This window comes from Antedon bifida, chromosome 7, assembly GCF_963402885.1.
Source record: "Antedon bifida chromosome 7, ecAntBifi1.1, whole genome shotgun sequence".
In the NCBI taxonomy this organism is placed as follows: domain Eukaryota; kingdom Metazoa; phylum Echinodermata; class Crinoidea; order Comatulida; family Antedonidae; genus Antedon; species Antedon bifida.
This window is the reverse complement of record NC_136232.1, coordinates 4,681,302-4,707,420: the sequence shown is the minus strand read 5'-3', so window position 1 is coordinate 4,707,420 and position 26,119 is coordinate 4,681,302. Positions and strand designations below refer to the sequence as shown.

Here is a 26,119-nt window from a genome sequence, read left to right as displayed (position 1 = left end):
ACTCAGAACTTACTTTTACAGGAACGTTAACTGTTTAAAACGTTTAATGTTTTTTTTTAATTTACTATATTATAGTTTTATTTACAAATAATTAATATAGCTACAAACTAAAGTTATAATACAATTATCATGAAGTATAAATAATAAAAAAATTAGTATAGAAAATAGTTCAAATCATGTAATTACGAATTACCATCATTCAAAGCGCTTAGATTTATTACAGATTTAAATAAGCCTATGGTATAGAATTGATCTATTTTGAAATGTTCTTCATTTATTAGCCACTTTCAATTCTAATTATTATCATAATAATCTAGCATAAAGATATCTGTAATGCGATAATAGTAGAGGCACGATGTTGGTAATATTTTATTATACAAGACAGAATATCGTTCCAAATTATGCTTATTATTATTTTTTATAAACAACAATAATAAGCTGATAATTAGCTGAATAACAACAATACTATTATCTTGCATCTTAGTCTTGCATATCTTCAAGGTGTTGTATAGTTTGAATAACAGATGAAACAGAGCACCATCATCTTAGATGAAACTGGTTATATGAAAGAAAAAAACCATGTTACTGTTGTGTAATTAAATTTGAAATCTATAAGCGCGATGAATATTCAGTTAATTTTGAATATCATTTTTTGATAATTTGTACTGAACACTTAGAATTTTAGTTCGTTTATCAGTCAGTTTTACTTATAGCCGAGTCAATTATTATTTTTGTTCAGTAGATCTAGCCAGACGGGACAGGTCGAGGCAATAATTGATGGTTCAGTGATCAGTCACATAGGTTGGTTTAAAAAAATCATTAGGCCTATGCCATTTTAATGTCACATAATAGTTATTCACTTTGATCAAAAACTGGATCGAAAAATATTATTTACCTGAAAAAATGTAATTCAAAGCAAAAAATAATATCATTATTTTTGGGTTTTTTTTCAGAAGTGAATATTAAAACTTCAAAATAGCATATTTAAAGTCCGCAATTATTAAAATCATACTTACAATTTAAACTGCCGGTGTTTCACAGTTGTACCCGGTATACGAGGAAGGACACTCACAATAATATGCGTTTCCAGATGGTATGCATACGCCATTGTTTTGACATGGATTATTGGAGCACGATGGACTTACTGAAAAAAGTCAAATTGAACATGTGGTTAATAAATAATTATATTTTTAAAATGGTTCAGATGTTTGTGCCATTAAATGCATAACATTTTATTTGTATTTCCAATGTTGTTTTTCTGTTTGTTGTATTTTCTTTTATAACTGTGTATAGGCGGACCTAAAATGTTTTACAAAAAGCTGGACGTGCATTAGAACCATTCACTTTCACCATTAAACAAGATAGAACAAATGTATTACCGACACGTGATGTGTAATTAACCAATTAGATGGCATACACTCATATGTAGAAAAAGAAGTTCTGACATCTAATTATTATTTTATTTCTTATTTTCAAATATTTTCCTTACCAATTTCATTTTGGCATTCACCAGTATTTACTATTGTGATTGTGATTTGTCCAGTACAACTTGCGTAGTTCAAAAAACAACTGTTGGAGTATGAAACGCCATCACTTCCACATACAATTGCTATCTCATTTGTGCATTCTTGAGGACAGGAACAGTCACCGTTCATACATAATGAACCAAACAAACACGTCACACCTGCACAATTTCCAGATACTATAAATATAAAAAATGTGTTACGAAAATGGATGAATTCGTAGTGTAAACTTTCTATTACAGCAACGCAAACGACATCACATCATGATGTCAGTGATAATAAATATGAGCACAATACGAACTGCAACTTTTGTTTCAAGCATGAATTCGCTTTATTTTATTAAATTTATTTATTTTTTAATAGGCCTACTAACAGAAAGAAAAGAAATACAATAATGTACAATACTTTCCAATAAAGCATTAAAGGATAATGAAGCTTTAACATTTTTTTATTTACTATACACTGTCAAGATTTACATGATTAATACAAAAACATGTTCTTAAAACATAACTTACCGTCTTCACAATTGAAACCTTGTTGTTCTTCAGGGTTGGGGCAATCACAGAAATAATAGTTGCCAGAAAGCATACATATTCCACCTGATAAGCAGGGGTTGTTTGAGCATAGATTCGATGATACTAAATGCATTAAAAGACAATGTAAAATGTTAAATATTGATTATCATAGCATAGTTTTTGTACGATTTGTAGTATAAAGTGTTTTAATTATGACGATGTTTCATCACTCTGGTTACAGCTCTGACTAAAAATAGGAGAAAAATGCTATAACTGTTTCATTAAAATATAAGTAACATTGAATGCTCCGGAATACCGTAAAAAGTTGGTTTGTGTTTGTAAGTTTGGACAGCTAAATGTTCCTGTACGTGATCTTATTTAGTGTGGGTGTCTTGTGACAGCTATATTCAAATATGCATGTCCTTTGTGAAATGAAATAAAAACAATAATACAATATTTCAAGATATATTTTTGAGATTTACCTTGTTCGCAAGTATTTCCATCATATCCGAACGCACATGCACAAACGTACGTTGACCCGGAAATAGAACATGTACCTCCGTTTTGACAAGGGCTTGGGTCACAAGGAGTCGAACCTGTTAAAACACATGTTTGTTACTATTTTCGAAACACAATGGGCTTATTGTCGAGTACTTAACATGACCATCAATAAAAACTACTTAAGTTTGTCAAAGACCGTTATTCTTATTTCAGTTTTTAAAACAATAATAAAATAACTTTACACTTCTTTGCTTAAATCGTAGATGATGACAAAGTGATATCTTGACTTATACAATGATACGTATGAGCTATCATTTAATATCAACCAATATTTTGGATATTGACATTTCATAATAATAATCATCAGTCAATGTTTGGCAAGAAAGAGGTCAATTAATTTTAATATTGTTGACTGATAATACTTGTTACTGTAATAACTTACTTGATAAGTCGCATGTAGACCCACTGAACCCTGGTGCACACGAGCATAAATACCAGTTACCCGATGGTGTACATACACCACCATTCATGCACGGGGCGGTACTGCACAGGCCCGTTCCTGTAACAAAATACAAGATTTAGTAAACAACAATAATACATTGCAAAAGTCAGAAAGCAATAGAGGGCGCACAATTTACTTTTTCGACCTATATTGAAACATACAGAAAACTCGAGATTTTTTTTCAACGATTATCGATTTTCTTGAAAATCAATAGTTGCCTGTTGCTATATACCTATACCAAATTGCAGGACAAATAACCTAAAAGAGTAGACGTTATCATTCAACACAATTCGATAAATATACAAAGATTGGTTATTCGAGTGCGTTTTGCTGTTCACATTACAAGTGAAAAAACAGTTTATTAGGTAACTATTGAATGTTTCCTAATTTTAAAATCCAAATCTGACGCTGATTCTCTAATAAATTTAAACACCTTTTAGCATCTGAAAGTTCTAAGATAATTATAGTATGGTGTATTGTCTTACCTGGTGAGAAGATTTCACAATTTGTGCCCGAGTATTCTGCAGGACAGCTGCAGGCGTAGTTAGAATTATCTGTGCTGCACGTACCGCCATTTATGCATGGGTTACTTAAGCATGGATCACTTTCAGCTGAAAAAATACAATAATAAAACTAATATTGTTAATCTTCGGTTTCCTAAAGCAACAACTGAATAAGGAAATATACGTTATCAGTTTAATTAAAACTAATGCACATGAAATAAATAGGCATTGCATCAACGAACTTCAAATACAGTACTCACGGGTTTCACAATTGAATCCAGAAAATCCCATCGGGCATGCGCACATGTACCAGTTACCAGATGTCATACAAACACCACCATTAAAACACACATTCCCAGAACAAATGCCTCCATCTTAAACAAAAATTGGAATCAAATAAATATAATTATTATAACAAACAGAACAAAAACAAAGAAAAAAAAACCATGTCGGAATTTAAAATTATGAAATTTATGTAAGATGTTTATCTGACTCACCTACTATTTCGCAATTGTCACCTGAATAACCAGTGGGGCAATTACATTCAGTTGTACCGTCTGTAGATTGTACACACTGTCCTCCGTTTTGACAATTACATGTACCTTTGAATTAACAAAAATATGTTGATTTAAAATGTTTACAATTCTATTTCCAGCATTGTATTACTGTATTAGTACAGAAGAATAACATATTTTTTAGAGAGAAATTTTATATGCATTTACAATTATCATTATTAGTTATGCTACCTACCCACTTTACTAGAAGACTGCCAGTGTACCCAAAAAGATATAGAAAGATTGTCGACACAAAAGCTTACTAAAACTTCCAGTTACCTGTATCTTTAATATGAGCAGAAGTACAAAATAGCCTGCACTCTGTTTATGCATTTTGCCAAATAATATTTTTAAGTTTCTTAGTGCTTAATATAATTATTACAATAGTAGGCCTATTACATACCTATTTCACATCGATCTCCACTATAACCAGTGTTGCAAATGCAGAGGGCTGCACCCGTTTCCTGTGACGTAAAACAAGTTCCTCCATTTTGACAAGTCACCGTCAGACAGGTCTCAATTCCAGTTTCTGTGGATTAAAAAGTGTAAAAAGTGGATTAAAAAGTGTAAAAAATAGATAAAAAACATGATCGAAAACCAGAAAGATTTTAGTTTAGTCAGTTTTAGTTTACGTTCATTAGCATCTCATTGTGAAAATGAATTCAAGGCTTCTGGTTGCTTTCATTAGCACTTTCGACAAGATGTCATCACTGTTAATATGAGTATAAGTAACATTACATACCCATTTCGCATAGATTTCCACCGTAGCCAGTTGGACATGTACACATAGCCTGATTGTTCACATCTAAACTACACACCCCACCATTCTGACAGTTTATACTTGAACAGTCAGCTAAAGTAATTAAATATTGTAATAAACATTATTTGCAAGCATGCATTTGTATAAGAATTATTTGTATACATGAAATACAGTGGAGCTACATTATTAATACAATCAGCTTAAGCATAATACAACATTAAACATTTATACAAAGTGAGAATTTTGTTATAACAAGTTACCATTGTCCTAAATGAAAGTTAATATTTTATCTTGAGAAGAATACATCTTGATTAAATAAATAACACACGTAATGAAACATTACATACCTATTTCACATAAACTGCCAATGTACCCAGACGGACATACGCAGACAGTTTGACCAGTGGAGTCTGAACATATACCACCATTTTGACAGTTCAATGTTGAGCAGTCAGCTAAATTAATAATAACAAATTAGAAATTTGATTAGGCATAGATGCATCGGTAACATTTGAGCTGAAAATGAATACGTACACAGTGAGTGACATATGTTGACAACATGCATGCTTGGGAATACTGTATTTAAAACTTGTTATGTTACTAACCACTCGGATACTGCAACTTCACACTACACTGAAAACATAAAGTGTTTTTACTTAAAACAGTAATTACAACTTACAAGTTGGTTGACTGCAGTCGTCTCCAGCATATCCAGTGAAACAATTGCAAAAACCATCCCCACCACTGGTTATCAAACAGGCTCCATTGAAGCATGCATAATTTGTACAAGGTGCTGTGTGGAAAAGAACATAAATTATGAATCAAAAATAGAACTTTAAAACGCTTTAAAAAACATAGGTGGCTCTAGAAGAGAAAGATTATCGAAAATAATTTACATAAGTAAATTATGTACATATAATTGTACGTATAATTTGATGATATCCTTGGTCGACAATGGTTTGTTAGTTTAGTTTATTTATTATTGTATTAGGCTATTTAATTCATTCATCAAATAGGTTATGCTAACGGTTTTCTAGAAGTAAGTTGTGTTGGATGAATGTCTTGTATGTGCGAACTTCATGATTTCATTACAGTTATTGCGTACTTACTAATTTCACAGTTTGATCCCGAATACCCAGGTGGGCAATCACACAGAGGTGAACCATTTACAAGAAAGCAAACACCTGAATTGCAGTTAACATTTTCACAGCTACCTGAAAATTCAAAGGAAAATGAAAAATGATGTTAACAAAGTGTCTTTATTCAAATTTATGCAGTCAGATTTTAATTTTTAAAAAACATCACAAAAATGAAAACCTAAATTTGAATGTGATTAGAAATAAGCATACCTGCAGTTATATTGCAATACTGTCCAGAATATCCTGCGTTACAATTACACACTGCGACTCCGTTTTCTATTACGCCACACGTTCCCGCATTACAATTAACACCAAAGCAAGGAGCTTTAAATAATAATAAATAATAAAAAAAAAAAATAATAAATTTGTCATGTACATGCTGTAGCAATTTTAAGATATATGTTTAAATAATTTCATCTCATTTTGTCTGTAGAAACTGATTGTAAGACACTATACGTATATTTTCATACACTTTGGCTTGCTTACACTACATTTTAAAATACTTGATACAATGATCTCCAACAATGTACAATAGAAGGATATTGTATGTACAGTATGGAGCGTTGTTTTGAGAATATTAATAGTTAAGTTGAATATCATTAATATAGCTCTAGAAAAAATGTTTTATTTGATTATTACTTGATCTGTATTTTTAGGGTTTAGCAGGTGGTTTTGTTAAAAACACATCAGTTGTAAAGCTTGCATTACAATAGTAGTTGTATTGAAAATAAAATAATATATTATTTAATAGTTTCTTGTAAAGCTCTCATTAAAAACTTTCAGACCAAGAGGAATGTTTATGGGAAGGTTGAATGTAAGTGAATATTATACAAATTATGGAATGGTACAATAAATGGCATGAGGTGAATGATGAAAGTCATATTTTCACAAAGGGTACGCGAAAAATATAGACAAAAAGTGCTATTAAAATAGTGCGTACTACTAATCGTCCATTAAATTGACAAGAATTTATTTAGGTGTTATATAATACGTATTATTAAAGATTACATACTGATTTCACAGTTTAAGCCCGAGTATCCGTTTGGACACTGGCATTCTGCTTCTCCATTGACCAAAAAACAAGGTTCTCCATTACAGTTGAAGTTTGTACATACAGCTGAAAGATATTATAACATTGTGATGTTGGATAAAATACACAAAGCAATAATTGTTTCGATATATTTAAAGTATTTGTTGCAAATGTTGGCTTTTATTAAATCAAAATACATTCATTTTTTTTCTTGAAATTCATACTAACTCATACAATACTATTATAGCATATGTATCTAAATCCTAATTTATAATTTTTTTTGTTAATTCTGCATTAGAAAACGTGATGTAGATTATTGATAAATTTATTATGACATTTTATCTAATGCTTTAATGCGTTTGTATATCACTGATACCGTAACAGTTTTAACCTTGTATGTGAGATGAGCATCTTAATGTTCACTATACGTATAAGTTATCTTATCTATTCATTAACTAAAAATAAAATTTCAGCAACCATGCTATTGGGTTGCTAAAACTCCTGGGTCTTCCGATAACGTTAACATCACTATAGCATACCGCTAGTGAAATCAATGATACAATAACCATATCAACGGTACTGGTACAGAATAGTTATACTACGGTTATGATACAGGTTCTTACAAAACAGTACACACATTATGCACGGATACATTTTAAGGCATAAAAATTAGAATAACTTACATGAGAGACAGTTATCTTCAGGTAAATATCCATCTGGACAAAAACATATTGCTTCTCCTTGACTAGTTAAAGTACATGTACCACCGTTGCAGTTAACATTGACACAGGAACCTGTCAACAAAAAAGTAGCAGAAAATATTATTACACTTTATCGTTTTGTTTTGGGGATCAGTAGGTCAGTGGAACGAGATATCAAATGGTATATCTCTTTTAACCTTGAATAAAGAAAGTTCAAGAAAGAAGGAGGAGATAATACATTTTGTAAATGTTTTTTTCAAAATAAACTTTTACCATTCATAGATGGTGTGTGACGTAATCATGAACATAAATATAGTTATGACTCGTAAAGACAGGGTTTCCAAATTCATTTAAGTCATGATTAGGCTCAGTGGTGAATAAAAGAAACAAAACTTACTAAATTCACAACTGTCGCCAGTATAGCCAGCTGGACATTCACAGGTTGGAAGATTATTGCTATCAGCTGTACAGGTGCCACCATTGCAGTTGAAATTACCACATACATCTATAAATAGAATATAAAGAAACATATGACCATCTGTAAACGCATTATCAAACTGGCGAAACCATTAACACAGCTATTCTTCAAAGTACTATCAGCCTGAATATAGCTATCACCGGTATAATACGTATAAATTGTTTCTTTTTTTGTGGGTCGCTTCACCAAATGACAAGTGAAGTCATATCAACAGATATTTCTGTAATACGCGGTATACTTTTCAAAGGCAGTGATAAACAATACAATTAATAACAAATCAAAATTTATACTTCTTTTCTTTGATCTCTTCTTCGCGTTTAGGTCTACACATTCAATAACTCGTCAACAAACAGAATCAATTATGAAATTCCAAATGAGAGGGTCTCTGTATATCAAGTGATTTATAAACTTGTTTTCAGTTTACTTACATGTGTCGCACCTATCTCCAATATAACCAGCTGGACACGTACATTCTACTGTAGATGGTCCCAATACTAAACAGGTTCCCATGTTACAACTAATAAGGTCACATATATCTGTAAACATAAAGAAAGCAATGTTATGTTATAGACACCAAAGAACAAGCTGTAGCTTCTATTGCAAAGGAAGTTGGAAAATGAAACACTGGCATCGGCATTTATTAAAGTGCGTATTCGACTGGTAATATACGAACACCTTACAGTGAGCTACTAGCTTACAGAAACGAGTTTTAGGAGCTACATTTGCTGATTATTTGCTCATACAGCTCAGTCGAATACGGCTAATAGTAAAATCAAGATAATAGTAGAATTGTCGTGGCGTTGTGCGAGATGCACGCATGTGACGTGTAAGTTTGATTTTTTGGATCTGATAAAACCATACATCTCTAGTCAGATTTCTTCGGTAAAAAGATTAAACACGGTAGCACAATACTTTACTCTAGTATCAGATACTAATTATTACTCAGTACTCATTATTATATCAAATTAATTTATTTATCGATTTATAAATGATTGATTGACTTACATCCTTCACAACTATCTCCATAGTAGCCGTCTGGGCATGTGCATGTGGGTGCACCAAATGAATTTACTAAGCACACTCCTGCATTGCAGTTGTATCCAGTACACGAATCGACAACAACAGCTGAAATAGAATACATGAGATTAACAATGATACCTATTCGGGGATCATTATTATTTAGTTTGCTTAATTTTGCATTATAGCTCCTTCAATCTGAAAATATTTTTTTAACTAAAATGAAATTTTCAATTGTAACGAAATAATGTTAGTATCACATATTATTTATTCAGCTTTTACATTTAAACTTCATAATTATAATAAAAAGTTGAACCGAATGTATGTGTCGATATAGAGGGCGCTCAACAGTTAACGTGAACCAAAATGTGTGACGATATAGAGGGAGCACTTCAACTTTTTAAATTCAAAATAATTATGACGGAAACTCAACTCTATTTAATTTTCTTACAAAATATTATTCTATTGAAAGTTTAAATTCTATATTAAAATAATAACTATAAATTCATCCACATTCATATATAAATATAGAGGGCGCTAACAAAAATAACGAACCAAAAATGTTAATTATTCAACGGCTATAGAGTGCTGTACCTTAATAGTTTTGTTTTTTGTTGTTTTTTTTTTTGCACTTGTGTGAGAATAATGTTTCTCAAATTATAAACAGATAAAAGATAAGTTAAATGAATGTGAAACCTTATTTCTTAAAACAAATTTATAAGTGTTAATGATTTTTATTACTTACGATCGTCACAATATTCCCCTGTGTAACCCTCTGTACAATAACACCTAGCTTCACCGTCTGTCTCTATACGACATTCACCGCCATTTTTACATGTGATATTTGTACAGTTATCTTCATCAACGTCAACTAAGAAGATTGAAATGCAAGCATTAGAGAACATTTATTTTACTTTGCCTATTTAATTATTTCTTAGACGTTTAGAAAAACAAAAGATGAACCATTTTCAAGAGAAAACTATTAAATTAATTAAATATTATTATTAAATAGAGACATTCTTATAACACTACTTATCTATAATGGCCTCTAATTCTCGGGTTTCTACCCTTGGTGGACGACGCCATTAGCGGTACTTTAGTTGCAATTAATTGACTTACTATCGAGACACGTGTCACCAGTGTATCCTTCTGGGCAATCACATCTAGCGTAATCTTCTGAAGCAATACATACGCCGCCGTTGTAGCATGTAATATCCGCACATGTAGTAGCTAAAATAAGTATAGATATGTAACACAATTGACGTCAATTAAGTTAGAATTGATAGAAGAATGGCCATTTCTGAATTAAAGTTGTTTCAATATAATATTTGTCTCTGTAAAAATGGATTCACTGGCGTCATTTTACTTCTATGGGAGAGGCATAATACATAGGTAAATTGTATTGATTTGCAAGTCATACACACAGTGCTTAGTAGAATTATTTTCAAAAGATATGATGCATTTATACGTACGAGTTTGGCAATCAGGTCCTGTGTATCCGTCTGGACATGGACATTGCGGGTTCCCGTTCATATCGACGTAACATTCGCCATTTATGCAGAATTTATTGTCACAGGTACCTGATGATATTATGATTAAAATATTATAGTGATTAAAATGCATGGTGTTTTTTGGTATTCTACTTTCAATTGGAAATATGATTAGTTTTACTGTACAGTGTACAGCAATATATATTATACTGAAAAAACGTGATATATTATGCTAAGGGCCTCTTCAAGTCAGCTTTACTGATGTAGTACTGCTGTAGTACAACTGCTAAGTTGCCTCGTAGTACAAATTTAAATAAATAAATACTTGTGTTAAACTGTGTTATGGTAATTCTATTGATTTATTGAATTTGATTATATACGGTTTGTTAGATTTTTAAGGCAACCTTTCTCCCAAAACAACTCATAAACTCGCGCTAATGCTGGTACGTAGACCCAGGTGTTGATGCGTGAATCATGGTCTTAAGCTCCACAGACCATACGTACAGTATACGTAGTAGCTAGAGTTATGCGACATACTATGTTAAAACAACCATTGATTTCAGACAACTGTTCTAAGGGCCATAGTAGGCATATGGCTCTCGAAAAATGTAAGATGCAAACAATAACTCACTGTTCCCACAGTAACTTCCATTATAACCAGAATTACACACACATTCTGCATTGCCGTCATTGTTAATGCTACAGTTACCATTTATGCAAAAATAATTCTCACAGCCACCTGATAATGTTAATGTTTTGTTAATAAAAGCATGTTATAAGCAGTATATTAGCCTCTTACACACGACGTTTTGTATTAAAATATATAAGCGAAAACCTCAAACTTCAACTATCTTCAACGCATGTTTAAAAAATAATTAAGAAAAACTAAACAAATATGGTTGTACAACTTATCTTTTTACAAAATATTAAAAGTACCTCTTAATTTAGGTTTTTATTAGAAAGAGAACAAATAAACAGAAATGTATTATAAAGATAAAAGAAGAATTGGTTAATGTATTAAGTAAGTCTAGCTTTGGTAACTTTCTTGTGTTATTTCATAGTAATTGTGTTATTTTTTATTTTATTAGAATGATTATAAAAAGAAACTTACTTCTTTCACAGCTTGGACCAAAGTATCCTATAGGGCAACTGCATGCAGCAACCCCAGTAACAGCATCTCTGACACACACTCCAGGTCCACATGATAATTCATCACACTCTGGTTCTACCTCTACGAATGGAATTATAATATGTTTTATTTTAGTAAAGGTATGTCCTAGTCATAGTTTATTAGCTTCTTTTGCCTTTTTCTAGCAACATATTTTGAATATGACGAACAAATTCAATTTCAATTAAATTCAACATAACATTTATTTACTTCCTTTTAAGATTGAAACAATAATGGAATAAATAAGAAATAACATATACAAATAACAATAAATCTGGGCGTAAAGATATAAAGAAATATGTTGATACATTTAGAAAATATATTATTGAAGCATGTCTCTAACGCTTTCGATAATCATAATAAAAAAATGTATGCTGTGTGTAAATGAATTACGGTAATCTTTTATTTTTTCATTTTTTTTTCAGAAACAAAATAATTTTGTAACATTTTTGTAAAAATCAAAAATAAGTAACTAAATATTGATTGAGATTATCTTACCGTCTTCGTCGCAATACGCATTTCCGCTGCTGTCAATTTCACATGTAAATCCATCTCCACAAACAACTCCATCACACACGCCTATGGAAAAATAGAATATTTAAAAAAATCTGTGAAACACGGTATAAAAAGAATAATGAATAAAAGGAAATCATCCCAACCAAGATCATCTGGAAAGTGCTATTATCATTACCATTTTCAAATCGATACATTATTTAAAGTTACATAAAAATACATACATAACAAGTTTAAAAGTGGTGCTATTGGTAAGTTAATCGTGAGGTCTTATTTATCGTTACTTGTGGTGGTGGGTTAGTGTTGGTAACGATTTGGCTAAGTGATGGTGGCCCAGTGGCAGTGATTCTTGGTGCAGGTGTATTATTGTGTAGGTTTTGGTTCTGGTGAATATACAGTGTTTTTGCATCTGTTCTTCAAAATGAATTCACTGGAAAAACGTTTTAATCACAATTTGTTTTTTTAAGTATGCATTTTACATTACTATTATAACCAGCACTTACTGGTTGTACAGTTGCTGCCGCTGTACCCTGGTCGGCAGATGCATACTGGGTTACCATTAATATCGACGGCACAGTCACCATTGCACACAAATCCATAACAAGCGTCAACTTAATTCAAAAATTATAAAATTATCAACCAGTTTAAATACATTCAGGTAATTTCTGTTAAGTTTGAATTGAAGACTGAATTTAAGATTGAATTTAAGATTAAATTGAAGATTAAATTGAAGATTAAATTGAAGATCAAATTGAAGATTGAATTGAAGATCAAATTGAAGATCAAATTAAAGTTGGAATAGAATATCGAATTGACTATTACATTTAAGATTACATTAAAGATTACATTAATGATTAAATTGTATTGAAGATTTATTTTGAAACTTGAATTGAAGTTTGCACTTAATGTGACTGATCAATAAATTAACATGTGTTTGCCTTGTCATAGTTTTAAAAAATTGACAGAAGGTAGACCATCATAAGTTGTGTTTTGCTACAAACTCATATATTGTACTATAAGCTAAATTTTTTTGAGTGCTGTGCTGTGCCCAAAATAATTTAATTAATGCATTGCATGCGTCTAATTGCTAATGTTGATTGAAGAGATATGCAAGCTTTAGTCTAATATTACTTTACAAACTTGAAATTGTGATAATCAACAAATTTGAAAATTGTATATATGCCATCAACTTTAAAGCAGTTTTTTAAATATATTTATGAAAGCACAAATACATAAATGAATAGAATTGTAAAAAAAAGTAGCTTTTGCCCAGACATGCGCAGTAATAGGATGAAATTGGAACTAATTCTTCCAATAAATCTCTTTGAAAACTTTCTTTTACTTACTCATAGAACAAGTTTCACCCGTATAACCAGCAGGACATTCACACTCCATAACACCATTCTCATTTTGAACACAGAGGGCACCATTTTCACAGTTAAGCTCATCACACTCATCTATTTGGCATGCATAGGATAGTAAAGATACGAAGTAGGAAAACTGTCACCGAATTGGAAGCATGCATTTAATAGAGTACCAAAAAAGCGATATCTCTATCTTACGTCCCTCTAATAATAATGGTTAGTAAAAATGTGAATACTGTTTTCTCCACTAGGCGAATCGAAAGCGTAATTGGTTTATAAGCACATTCGTATTTTCATCTTTTTAATCGTTGTGATGCAAATAGTGGTGCCGAAATGGAAACAAAACAAAACAACATCAATCTTGTTCTCTGCAAATGTGACAAATCCTCCCAGAGAAAGAGGATATGGGAAGATGAGGATAACTTCTCTGTTGGCACCAACAATGGATGCAGGCAAAAGGCAAGCAATCAGAGTTAATTAACGTTCGATTCGTGTGAATGAATGTACAGATTCGCCTAGTGGAAAAACAAGTTTAGTGAAAATGATTCAATTTTTGCTGTAACCTTTACCACTAGTATTAGACATACTAATAACTTACCGACCATACAGTCAGAACCACTGTACCCAGCAGGGCATACACACATAAAGTTGTCTTGCTCATCTGCCTGGCATGTAGCACCATTTCCACAGTTCAAACCTGCGCATATATCTACAAAAATACAAAACAAATATATGTTAGAATTATTAACTACTTTAAAAGTTGACATTGTATTCATGTGTTGTATTTATAGTGGTATTACAATTATTAAATGTAGGCCCTATTCTTTTATAAAAAAAAGGTTATAAATAACAACAGCCATCGACATACAAAATATATCCACATTAACCATGAAATGATTTAAAGGAGTTAAAGCCTGAAAATAAAAATTAAATTGATGCCTACCAATTTCACAAAACGTTCCAATGAAACCAGATGGACACTCGCATCGGCTGAACGCACAAATACCACCGTTTTGGCAATTTAACTGAGCACACTCATCTAAATAATAATAATAATAATAATAATAAATAATATATTTATACAGGATAAAACAATCAGATAACAGTGTATCTGTTTTACATTGTGATCCTGTCTTAATCAAAAAATAATTTAAAGAAGAAAGACTATTACCTTCAAAACAATTGTGGTACCAGTTAACTAGTTCCATATATCCTTAGACTTTATTTTAGTTCTAAACTGTGCTACTATGCCCAATTCCTTAATAATTCGCTTAGTCTGTACATAGTCTTACGACATCAAAACCACTATTATTAGTTCATTATGTTCTTCAGATCTATTTAGCTATATATATAAATATATGAGACGACTGGACTTGTTCTAATCTACATAAAGTTACGCCGTCACTGTTGATTTACAGTACTAGAATTTGAAAGTACACAAGCCTCTTCTGAAAGTGAATTCCTACCATCAGGTTGTATAGGGAAGTCTGTAAATTATACATAGTCCTACCTATTTCGCAATTTTGACCACTGTAGCCCTGTGGGCAATTACATTCCCCGTTCACACATTGTCCACCATTGAAACAGACCGTTGTAGAACACGGATCTGGTGTCGGTTGTAATGTGGTCGGTTGAGGCGGTGGTACTGTATGTATAATGAATAAAAGGAATGAAAACGTCTTAGTATATTATTATATTTTTGAAAATGTTTTTCCCTGCATTGGTGTTTTATATCAAGGTAGCGGAGAGTAAAACATCGTCGCAGACATTTTTAAATAACCATGACATATGAAAACCATTTTAAAATGTGTGAAGTAACTTTATGTGAGAATGTATAACAGAAAAGAGTCCCGTGCCGTTTCAGATAATGACTTTGGATTATAATTTTACATACAATTCACAGCCAAGACATTATAAGCTTTAATGGGATCTTTGAATGAATTGATTTAGAAAATTACATTTTAGAAACAACTTAAAAGTAATAAGCTATAAGAATAAAGTTAGGTTTATTACTTTGTAATTGACATTATGAACAAGGAGACTGATTTTGTGGAGAGAGACCTCACATTTTGCATCGATATTATACATCAGAACAATAAAACAATACCTTACCTGTTGGTGTTGTCTGATCAGGGCCACCAATTTCACAGTTTGTACCAGAGAACCCGGTTTGACATACGCACTGGTAAACACTTTGTCCAATGCCATGGAAGCAAGCAGCTCCATTTTGGCAAGGACCACTATCGCACTCATTAACATCTAAAATAGAAATTTATTACGTTTTTTGACAAAGTCTCAATAGAACGTAGGTGAGTCCCGTGTTCATTCTTAACGTAGGGGAATGAGCTATCATTGTACTAAGCCTAGGCATTATGTGGTAGGGTGGCCAGTTCCTTTCCACGCTGTGGCTTGGAACAAATTTTCAACCAGGTACTCATTTACAGCTGAGTGGGAGTTGTCGGGAAGTAGAACGTAGAAAGGCCTTTTCCAGTTTTCCGTAAGTAATTATTGAAACTTGTATTTTAAATTTAAAAGAAGTCAATATTATGTATTTACGTATTTCGTTCAGATAATAAATTAGAAACATAGGCCTAAGTTTCTATAATTTGTACAAAACTTCTTTACTTTCTATTAAAAGTTAATTGGATTTTTGTTTTATACATGACTTTTTCCCAAAGCTAATCTATTGTTGGACATTGTATTCTTTTGCGATTTGATTATGCTAATATTTTCATATAAAAGCTCAACATGTTTTATATATGGCTCCGTAAGGTTTCTGAACTAGTTTTACCAGATAAAAATAAACATAACTATCAATTAATTCATTGTGGTATTCAAAATTGCAAGTAATCAAAATCATTATATTTAATCTGTTAACACCATGCCATGTGGTTGTTCCATGAGAGGTAACAGTACCAAACGTCACAGAATATTATTATAGAGTTTTTATATCATGCGGGATTGTATCGTTGAAGATAATGTATTTCAAAATACCTGTTTCGCAGTTATTTCCTGTCCATGCCGCTGAGCATGTGCAAGTAGGTGAGCCTGAAGAAGTATCACAGACACCGCCGTTCAAACAAAAACCTTCTGGACATCCAGAAGATGCTAGAAATTTAAAAATACAATCCAATCTATCATTAATTCGTTCTTTCTTAACATATGATTACACAATTTGTTTCAATAATTATATGTTTACACGTAAACGTGGAGTGATCTCTACGTACATATAACATACCAGGGTACGGATAAAACGGAAAACTTGTCTCACTTAAGCATTATAGGCTACCCTACCTCCCGTTAAGGTATGCTCGAATCATTGACGTTAAGCATACATCTACATCTGTACAATAGGGATGAGTAAAAATATTGAAATATCTAGGAAAACTACACTACGTGTAATTTTTGCACATTTGCAAACGGATACTGTTATTTCTCTTCGGGGGTCGCCCGAGAACCAAGATGGAAAAGCACACAAATCTTGATTATCTCGTGTATTTATTAAGTGTACAACAAAACATTGAGTACATTGAAACGAGAAGTTGTTGTAATCGATGGAAACGTATGTATGTATTCATTGCTTGTATCCGTAGGCAAGACACTTTACTTACGTTTGCCTCTCTCCACCCAGGTGTATAAATGGGTACCTGGTTAGATCAAGAAACAACTTTGCGCTGATTACTAGCTGCATTATGGAAATGTGTTTTTGATCCCAAGAAAATGACTGAGGTTTCACAACATTAGGCGCTATATAATTCCAAAATATTGTTATTATTTACTCACGTTGTGTCTCACATTGGTTGCCTGTGTATCCAGATGGACAAATACACGTGAATCCGCTGGTATCGGCTGTGCATATACCTCCATTTAGACATGGATTACTAGAGCATGTATCAACTGTACAAACACCATGGAAAATGATTATGATTAAAATCAAACTTTAAATAGGACAAAATATTAGGCCTAAGTATAAACTCTTTAAATTACGGTTTTATCAGGTATATGTAATAAATATAAACACAGGCACAGAATAAAATCTAATAATCTAATCACTTTCGCATCGGTCGCCTGAGTATCCTGATGGACAAACGCACGTAAATTCATTGGTCCCGTTTATGCATATACCTCCGTTAAGACATGGAATACTCGCGCATACATTGGTATCTGTACAAAAATAAGCAAGAGTTAAAGCTTCGTTCCCACTAAAGGATGCAACGTAAGGACGCAAGATTGAGTTGCGCTTACGTCTTTGCACTGTGTTCTAACCACACCGCTTAAAAGCAACAAATCTAAGAAAATACATTGTTTAACTGATGTGTTTTACATAGACGATTTGTAACTGATGCAAACAGGTAACCGTAGTCTATATTTATTATTGACTTACTGCTTTGGCTTTCACATCGGTCACCCGAGTATCCGGATGGACAGACGCATGCAAATCTGTTGGTTTCGTCTACGCACACACCTTCATTAAGACATGGGTTACTTGCACACTCATTGATCTCTGTATTATAAGAAATTTATTCATTAAATCTATCTACAAATCAACAACAGCTATTTTATAATGTATTTTCTTTAATGTTTACTTCGGTTTAAATAATATTGGCGCTATACCGGTATTGTATTATCGTTTTGCATCAATCATTTCTATGTTTTGAATACGTCATTGTGTAATTGTGTAATTATCACAAGACTGAAGTGATGTACTCACGTGTCTGGCAAGTTGAACCTGTGTACCCGGTACCGTCGCAGTTACAGGCTCCACCGATACAAACCGCTTCATTCAAGCACATTACATTAACACATAGGTAATCTTCAAAATGAACATAATTTAAATTAAATTAGTATCTATATTGGTTCATGCTGTACTGTACCTTAATATATTCAATGATAAAGTCATATTTTCAACAAGATTATATTTGTTAAATTAAGGTCATAGTACAAACCATGTCATGTATACGATATTTAGGATTTTGAATATGATAGCACACTACACAAATCAAAATCACCTTTTCCCTGATGTACAGATTTGCCAGTAGACTATGTTTTGAACAGGAGGTATATTCTTCGATGAGTTTAAATAATAGATTGTAATACTAAGCCAAAAATAGCTTTCCCTTCATTAACAATATTGATATATAATGTATTAATATGATTCTCATACCTGTAACAATGACTGATGTAATATCCACCCAGTAAACTGAATAACTCTCCACAAACGTTGCACTGAAATTACAAACATAATACAATGTTAATCAATTATTATTATAATAGTTAAAATAAGAATAAGATCATGCATAGCAATGACAGTGGCCAAACAAATTGACCTATTGTTCTGACACTCTAGAAGTTTTTTGGAACAGTGTATTATAGGCCTAACGTCCTAAAAAAATAAAGTCACACTTTTTAAAACTTACTGGAACTGTATAGATCCAACGGTTGTTGAGGGTGGCAACCAAGTAAAACTTGTAGTCAATGGCTTTGCAGTGGAAGATGAGTGAGTTATACCGTCTGCTGTATTTGAACAAGTCATCTGCCGTGTATTTGTCACATTCGTCGTCCATGTTCCAACAGGCGTGGTCGAGCCCACAGTACGAGCCTGTAAAAGTATTCCCTTATATTGTTGACTTCCAGTTGCTTGAATGGTAACTATAAGATACAATGATTATAAGATAAATACAAATAAATCTAAAAGAAATCTGAGAAAAAAACGAAAAAGGGGAAAAGAATAAAGTTAAAAAACGAAAAGGGAAAAATAACCAAATGAAAATAATGAAAAATAAAAGTATTGAGGAAAAGGGAAGATAAAGAAAGAAAGAAAATATATAAAAATGAACGAAAAAGAAATAAACAAACTTTATAAAATAAGAAACAAATTGCTTACATTTCTTTAAAAAGCAAGATAAAAAATATGCAGAGAAAACTTAGGCCTATAAATGCAATGTGCAACCCTTCCGAGCCTATAGGAATTGACACAACCTTCGACCAAAATATCATCCACGGTGCAGACGTGGGTCTTGACGCATGTCGTCATAGCAATAATACATGCATATACATTAAGTAAACAAGTAAGAAAGAATTGACAATGAAAACGTGATCTCTATTGTTATACCATTATCATTTCATAAACAAAATATGTCCTTCAAACACAATCCACCATTTTAACCTTAAAATGTTTCATTCATTCAGTCTATAGGACTGGGATTACACTAAAAAGCTTAACTCAACTCAAACCTATGATACTGTAGGACAATTTAATACAGTACCTGTATTACCATGTTGATAATGATTTTTCTTTTATATTTTTGCAAATAGTTTAAGAACCTGTATCCGTCATATTATGTATTGTTTTGATGTATTATGTTAATTTGGATGCACCACTTCTGTGTGTGCCACCGATGCAAAGGTGTCATTTCCTAATAAATTATTATTATTATTATTATAGTTTAACCACAAACATGTCACTACTTCCGATGAGAAAAAGTTTACTTCAAAGGTCTAGAAAGTGGAAACAACAATAACTTACAAATATGGAACCACGTTGCAATTACGAAACATATTTAGTAGTAGATTATATCATATTTGTTCATTCTACTGACTTTACAAAGCCAGTATACATATCTGTTTATATTTATGGAGAATAATTTGTTCGTGATAAATGTTATCAAAATACCTTTTGGTATTATGGTTCTATCAAGCTTCTTTATTTTTAGCTAGGTTTTTTCACAATTACCTCATCATTTTTGTACTCCATAAATAACTTTTCAAATGATTTTTCGATTTTGAATAATATTATGTACAGTAGGCTAATTTATTTATTTTGATCCGATCAACTAGAAGTCTTCCTGCTATCAAGTCATCCATTCATAGAAGCACAGGTGACAAAAGTCTATACAGCGGTAACTGTAAAATGGTCCGAAACCATGACTTGCTTTTACTTTTAGTTGATAGACTGAAATTGTATTTCATAATATTAGGGTTATACGATGTTCTATATGTTTATTATTGTTTTAAGGCCAGAAAACGTCGCCATATATGTTTTTATTTTATTATAAGTGCCAAATTCAGTAATACTGAAGTAATAGGCTGCTATTTTTTAATGATTTCTTGTAAATGGTATTTACTTAGATGTCATATTTTTTAAACTATCAGGTAAAGTATTTTCCTTTAGCCTTAGTGTGGAATACGGGCAGAGACACTTGGGTTAGCTCAAGGGTGTCCGGGTTTTAGAAAGTTTACGGCATTAATTGTTTTACAAATTAAACTGATTAAGTTTATGTACGGTACTGCCTGGTTAAACTATTTGAATGAAAGTGACTACAGTGATCCACGAATGAATAAAATCTACATGACCTCAAATAGCCTTTTGAAGGGACACATAGAAATTGTTGCTTAATCCTATTGTAGGAATAGGAAACCACAGAAAACAAAGTCACAATAGGCTTGAACAAAAACCGTGATTTATGTAAATAATGAGGAATGTGTACTGTGAAGTACCTTTAACAAATTACGGTGGTAACTTGTACTTAACATGTACGAAATAATGACGTAATATCGATTATTGGTGTTGTAAGAAAAGGCACAAAGGTGGGCGTGGTTCTTAGATTAGTATCAAGGTGATTACAACTTTACACGAACTCGTACTATGTGATGACGGTACCATTATTGTAATTGACTCACGGAAATGACATTGTTACTTTTATAAATATTTATTTGATGACTATGTTTATTTGTATGTTTAAAATACAGTACTTGTATGTTATTTCTTCTTCAGGACGCTAAAGTTGTAAAGACAAACTCCTTTTTTAGTATCCTTTTTCCACAATTTATACCTGCTAACCAATTAATAATAAATGTCTAATAAGTAAGAGGTAAGATTACCAATCTGCCCTTATCTAAGTAAAAATTCAAACTTTGATATTAGGCATATTATTATTTCAGTCTAGGATCTTAAATAGACTTCCTTTCAAACTTCGATTGGTAAAACCTAATCGGGCCGATATTATCTAAAAAATGATACTGTTTTAGAATTTCCGAATTTAGTATGTTAATTAGAAAAGGAATTTAAACTAATTGTTTAAAAATAATTAGATACTACGAAAAACTATGTATTTTTTTACTCCGTCAGTTAAGTCACACTAGCACAGAGATTAAAGCCAAACTATACGGTATGCAATACTATATAATTATATATAAAATATAAGATTGTTTTAACTAATTTTGTTTTATATTTTTAGCATACATTTTAAACATGAAATTCGATATCAGCACTAAACAGTGAAGAATAAAATGAATCTATAATCTTGGTATTATTGTTTTCAGCAAGCGTATTTTCCAAAAATATGTGAATTGTCAAAAGTGCACTATATTAGATAATGGGGATAATTACTGGTTGACTGACTTCTGACAGTAGATATACGGTAGCTTCGAGCCTGGTACGTTGGCTATTATTAGTTCAGGGTATATAAAAAGAAGGACGCCTTTGGTGTTTTTGATGAAAGGGTTTTAAATGAATGGGTCCTTGTTAGTACACACCAAGCGTGGTTAAGTATTCAATACAACGGGTTATTTAAGCGTATAACTAAATTGTTTTCTATTTGATGGCGAGATTTGGTTGTAGTGACAAATATGTTTCATGCTATAGTTAAATTGGACTAGGCCTATATAATTTCGAAAATTCTGTTTCTAAAAAAATTTCAAGTTTTCATGTTTATTGTTTTACACAATACAATATAATACAGAACATAAATTATAAATATAATTGTGTGAGGTGGACGCATTAAGCCAAGGCTTTAAGTTTGTTTATTTGTATTTTGTTTTAAATGAATTTATGATGGGTATTGCTTTTAGATTAAGTGGTACAGTACCTGCAGTAGATACAAATAATTAACACAAATTCAATGTCGAAATATTCGATTTCGGATAATATATACCATTAGTGGATGTTCATAAATAATACAAACCACTAGTAAGTTTGTGGTATGCCATGTTATACATGGTTGTAGGTACTAAATGTAAAGTAAAAACATAAATTCTCAATATTAACTACTGCCTTTACGATTCAATATTGTACCAAAACCTTACTACGTAAGATCACAAACAATATGCACGCTAAATATTCAATATTATTAGTAGCTAAGATTTCTGCATACTGCCTTATTGTCATTATATGATAATTTATACAGTAGTACCCTATTATGTTGAAAAATTTTAATTATCGATAAAATCCCTGGTACTACAGTGCTGTTTCTTCGCCATTTAAACCTTTCACAAATATGTTTGTCAAGCATTATATTTCACAAATGGAAGAGCGTCTCCATTTGACATTTAGCTACAGATTACATTGTTGTACTATCAAGATCGTTTTTTTAATTTCATAATATAATTTGTATGATAAAATATCGAACTATTAAAATAGTATCGATTTTGTTATTATTATTTTTTTACTGCAAGAAGAATTCAGATTACATTGTAATCGTTTGTTATGAAGAAGAAGTTTAAAGCTAATCCACAATATTTTTAGAATAAAAACATAAGATAATCAATACATACTGTATAGAATTTTGACGGAAATTGATGATACCAATACCGATTAAGGTAAATAAATGATGTATAGCACTGAACAATGTCGGCCTACTATTTATTTTAAGAAACACTTACATTAGGCCTAATGTTACCATTAACTAAACTCTAACAAAGACTTGAAATCGGGGGTAATTGCTTGATGTAGGCCTACAGCCGATGTTATGATTTATTATTTTACTTACCAGTCATTTCTTGCCCAGGTGTATACGTTGTTGAACTAGCTAAAACATTCCATGGACTTGTTGATGTTTGCGGGATAACCCCGTGTTGCGGTGTTAAATCTACACAAGCCCCTACTAGAGCACCATTGGAGGTGCCAGATGCCAAACATATAAGAGACAACCATACGGCCAACTTGAAAAGCATATTATCCTGTGACATTGTCAACAATTGGGTGTGTTTTGTTGTCATCAGACAGCTCTGGGGTAGTGTGTAGTATTGAATGAATTAGTTCAGCTTCGTAGGCCACTATTTAGCTGATATTGGTAAAGTACCTTCATTAACAAGTGAATAGCCTGAGTAGTCATACCAAGTCAACCGTATCGAGTGATATCCAAATAGTACCCGGTTCGCTAGTGGTTTATATGGGTACTTCCCAATGACTGTGCATCTATTGTGTTTTATTGTACTACAATAAGATAACTATTTCAATTGTGTGAACAAATCTTTAAAGGGACAAACATACCGCACAATCCGCTGTTACTTCCTATACATCGAGTACGCAGGCGGCAGTAACCGCATTTTTTTGTCACAAAACACAGCGTTTTTATTTATTGAAGCTCAAACTGACTTTTCCTGGTCTAATTCTCCAGTAGTATAACAACCGATCTCGAGACATTCTATACCAATCTTCTTTTTAAACACATGGCGTACCGCGAATTAACTTTACTAGTGTTTATATTAACCTTTAAACAATATAAGGACTGAATAATAACCAGTTTTAGTAGGCCTAAAGCAAAAAAAAAGTAACGTGAAGAACTTATTTCTCCGTGGTGGTTGTATAGCGACTCGAGTCGACTGTGCTAAGTTGTACTATTATAGCGAGAAATACCGTGTTCACTCAAATAATACAAGGCTATTACTTCTGTATCATTTTTTGTTTTCCCAAAATTAGAATGCATATTTGTTTAATGAATTCCTCTTCGACATCAGCATCGTAACTTTCTGTTGTTTGAGAGACAATTGACGTGTCTAGAAGGCTGTTGTCTATCTAAAATAGTATTGATTTAAAATATCAAATATTGTTTTTTTGTAAATTTTATTAAACTTATAAAAAAGTGAATATATAGATTCATAATTACATGCATTATACATATCTTTGTGACGTTCTGACTTTTAACAGCAACGAACGCTCTTGTTCAAGTGTGGTTTGTAAAAGTCAGCTCATTGTGTAACAAAGCTGAAAGTGCATAGTTGCAAAATAATAACAAGTAAAGTCACTTGCCTATTATTATTATTATTATAATAGTACCTTTTTATACAATATAAGTTAAGATTTCAACAAAACCGCTATCCTTTTCTTGTTTCTTAACAGTGACATTCCATTAATATTATAGGTCATGGCCGGGGGACGTTTGGCTAAGCTGTATTCTTTGAGAGCCAATTCCAACGTGAACAGATCTATTGTTCAGTTTTGAAAAGTAGAATTTTAAAAATGTAAAGCACGGAAATGGTACCTGTACCAGGTACAAACATTATTTAATGATTGTAATTATAATAAAATACCTGTTATTGAATTAAAAAAAAGCTTCAGTGGTTTTAAATTCTATACTTAAAAAATAATAGTTTATGAAATCGTTCAACAATTAAGTGATATTATCAAATACAATAAAATAATTTTAAAGGCTTTGTAACTGTTGAATTGAATTTGAACGTATGCAGATCTTGTGGAGGGAGTGACGATAGTAATCGTCAATTGTTCGTTTGAGTTTAGCAATATGGCAAGTTATTTTATCATCTAAATCAATGAATTTGAAGAAATATATCATTCTATTTAAGTAAAATACAATCTATTTAAGACACATTTCAATTCCACCATGTATAATAAAAATAGTACGATAATCAAGTTTACTTTATTTAGAAGGCAAGCGTAATCCCAATTCTACTTAAGTAAAATCTAATTTGAATTTAACAGAACTCGTGGATGTCTTTCTTATTTATAACATTATTTTGAGATGTGTTTTTTGTATTAGATAATAATGCAAAATGTATGACGGCTGCGATGTTTACTTAAATTTGTTGATAAATATACTGAAAAAAGATGATTGATATTGAGATGATTTTTGGAAAAAGCATTCATCTGTGCACACAATTACTCAAAATAGCGTAAAATTGCTAGATTATTAATGTCTGTATCACTTTGTGTTACTGCCGTGCAAATCGATAAGGCGATTGGCAATTAGGAGCATTTTTTCAATATCAATTAAGTATTTCACTTCTGTTTACAATGTCCTTGTTAGAAGGCATCTTCTTCGATCTGAATAGGGAAAACGAATGGCATCATAAAGATGCACAATTTACATGCTAGGCCTACAGTTTTTTTAAATATGCTCCGCCTTCAATTCAGCAGATTATACTAATTACTGTGAGAAATTATTGACATATCAGCGCCTCCCCTTAGGTTAATTACATTGTAAAACAATAGTAACCCTAACAATTGGCAGGCATTATTCAGGTCAAGTTTATCCCAAATTATGCAAAATTATTGGCCAAGCGACAGAGTACTCGTTATTCCTTCGGCAAATGTTTGAAACAAACATTGGTAGAGTATACAACT

The 26,119-nt window shown here is 31.8% G+C and overlaps 3 protein-coding genes across 3 annotated transcripts in view; 2 read left to right on the top strand and 1 right to left on the bottom strand.

Moving 5' to 3' along the window:
- Positions 1 to 19,137, top strand: part of LOC144848690 (uncharacterized) — an 85,757-nt gene extending 66,620 nt beyond the window's left edge. The window contains exon 27 of the mRNA XM_078705538.1: positions 19,123 to 19,137. The gene's annotated coding sequence lies outside the window, so the exon portion shown is untranslated. The remainder of the gene's footprint in view (positions 1 to 19,122) is intronic.
- The window catches only part of LOC144848722 (low molecular weight phosphotyrosine protein phosphatase-like), a 203,424-nt gene that overhangs the window by 87,886 nt on the left and 89,419 nt on the right, over positions 1 to 26,119 (top strand). The window lies entirely within an intron of this gene.
- LOC144848689 (uncharacterized) lies at positions 14 to 23,857 on the bottom strand. Its single transcript, XM_078705535.1, has 40 exons — positions 23,526 to 23,857; positions 19,176 to 19,407; positions 18,923 to 18,984; positions 18,470 to 18,571; positions 18,143 to 18,262; positions 17,812 to 17,922; positions 17,542 to 17,655; positions 16,753 to 16,866; positions 15,871 to 16,017; positions 15,269 to 15,403; positions 14,702 to 14,797; positions 14,357 to 14,467; positions 13,741 to 13,851; positions 12,898 to 13,005; positions 12,380 to 12,460; positions 11,825 to 11,944; positions 11,345 to 11,452; positions 10,696 to 10,803; positions 10,343 to 10,453; positions 9,969 to 10,094; positions 9,212 to 9,331; positions 8,635 to 8,742; positions 8,126 to 8,233; positions 7,711 to 7,821; positions 7,010 to 7,114; positions 6,208 to 6,321; positions 5,968 to 6,072; positions 5,538 to 5,651; positions 5,206 to 5,313; positions 4,841 to 4,951; positions 4,502 to 4,627; positions 4,042 to 4,146; positions 3,805 to 3,918; positions 3,527 to 3,652; positions 2,982 to 3,098; positions 2,521 to 2,634; positions 2,039 to 2,161; positions 1,490 to 1,702; positions 1,017 to 1,144; positions 14 to 555 (listed from the first exon to the last, which is right to left on the bottom strand). Exons 1-39 carry the CDS (start codon positions 23,752 to 23,754, stop codon positions 1,020 to 1,022), a joined length of 4,713 nt encoding a protein of 1,570 aa, XP_078561661.1. The 5' UTR covers positions 23,755 to 23,857; the 3' UTR covers positions 14 to 555; positions 1,017 to 1,019.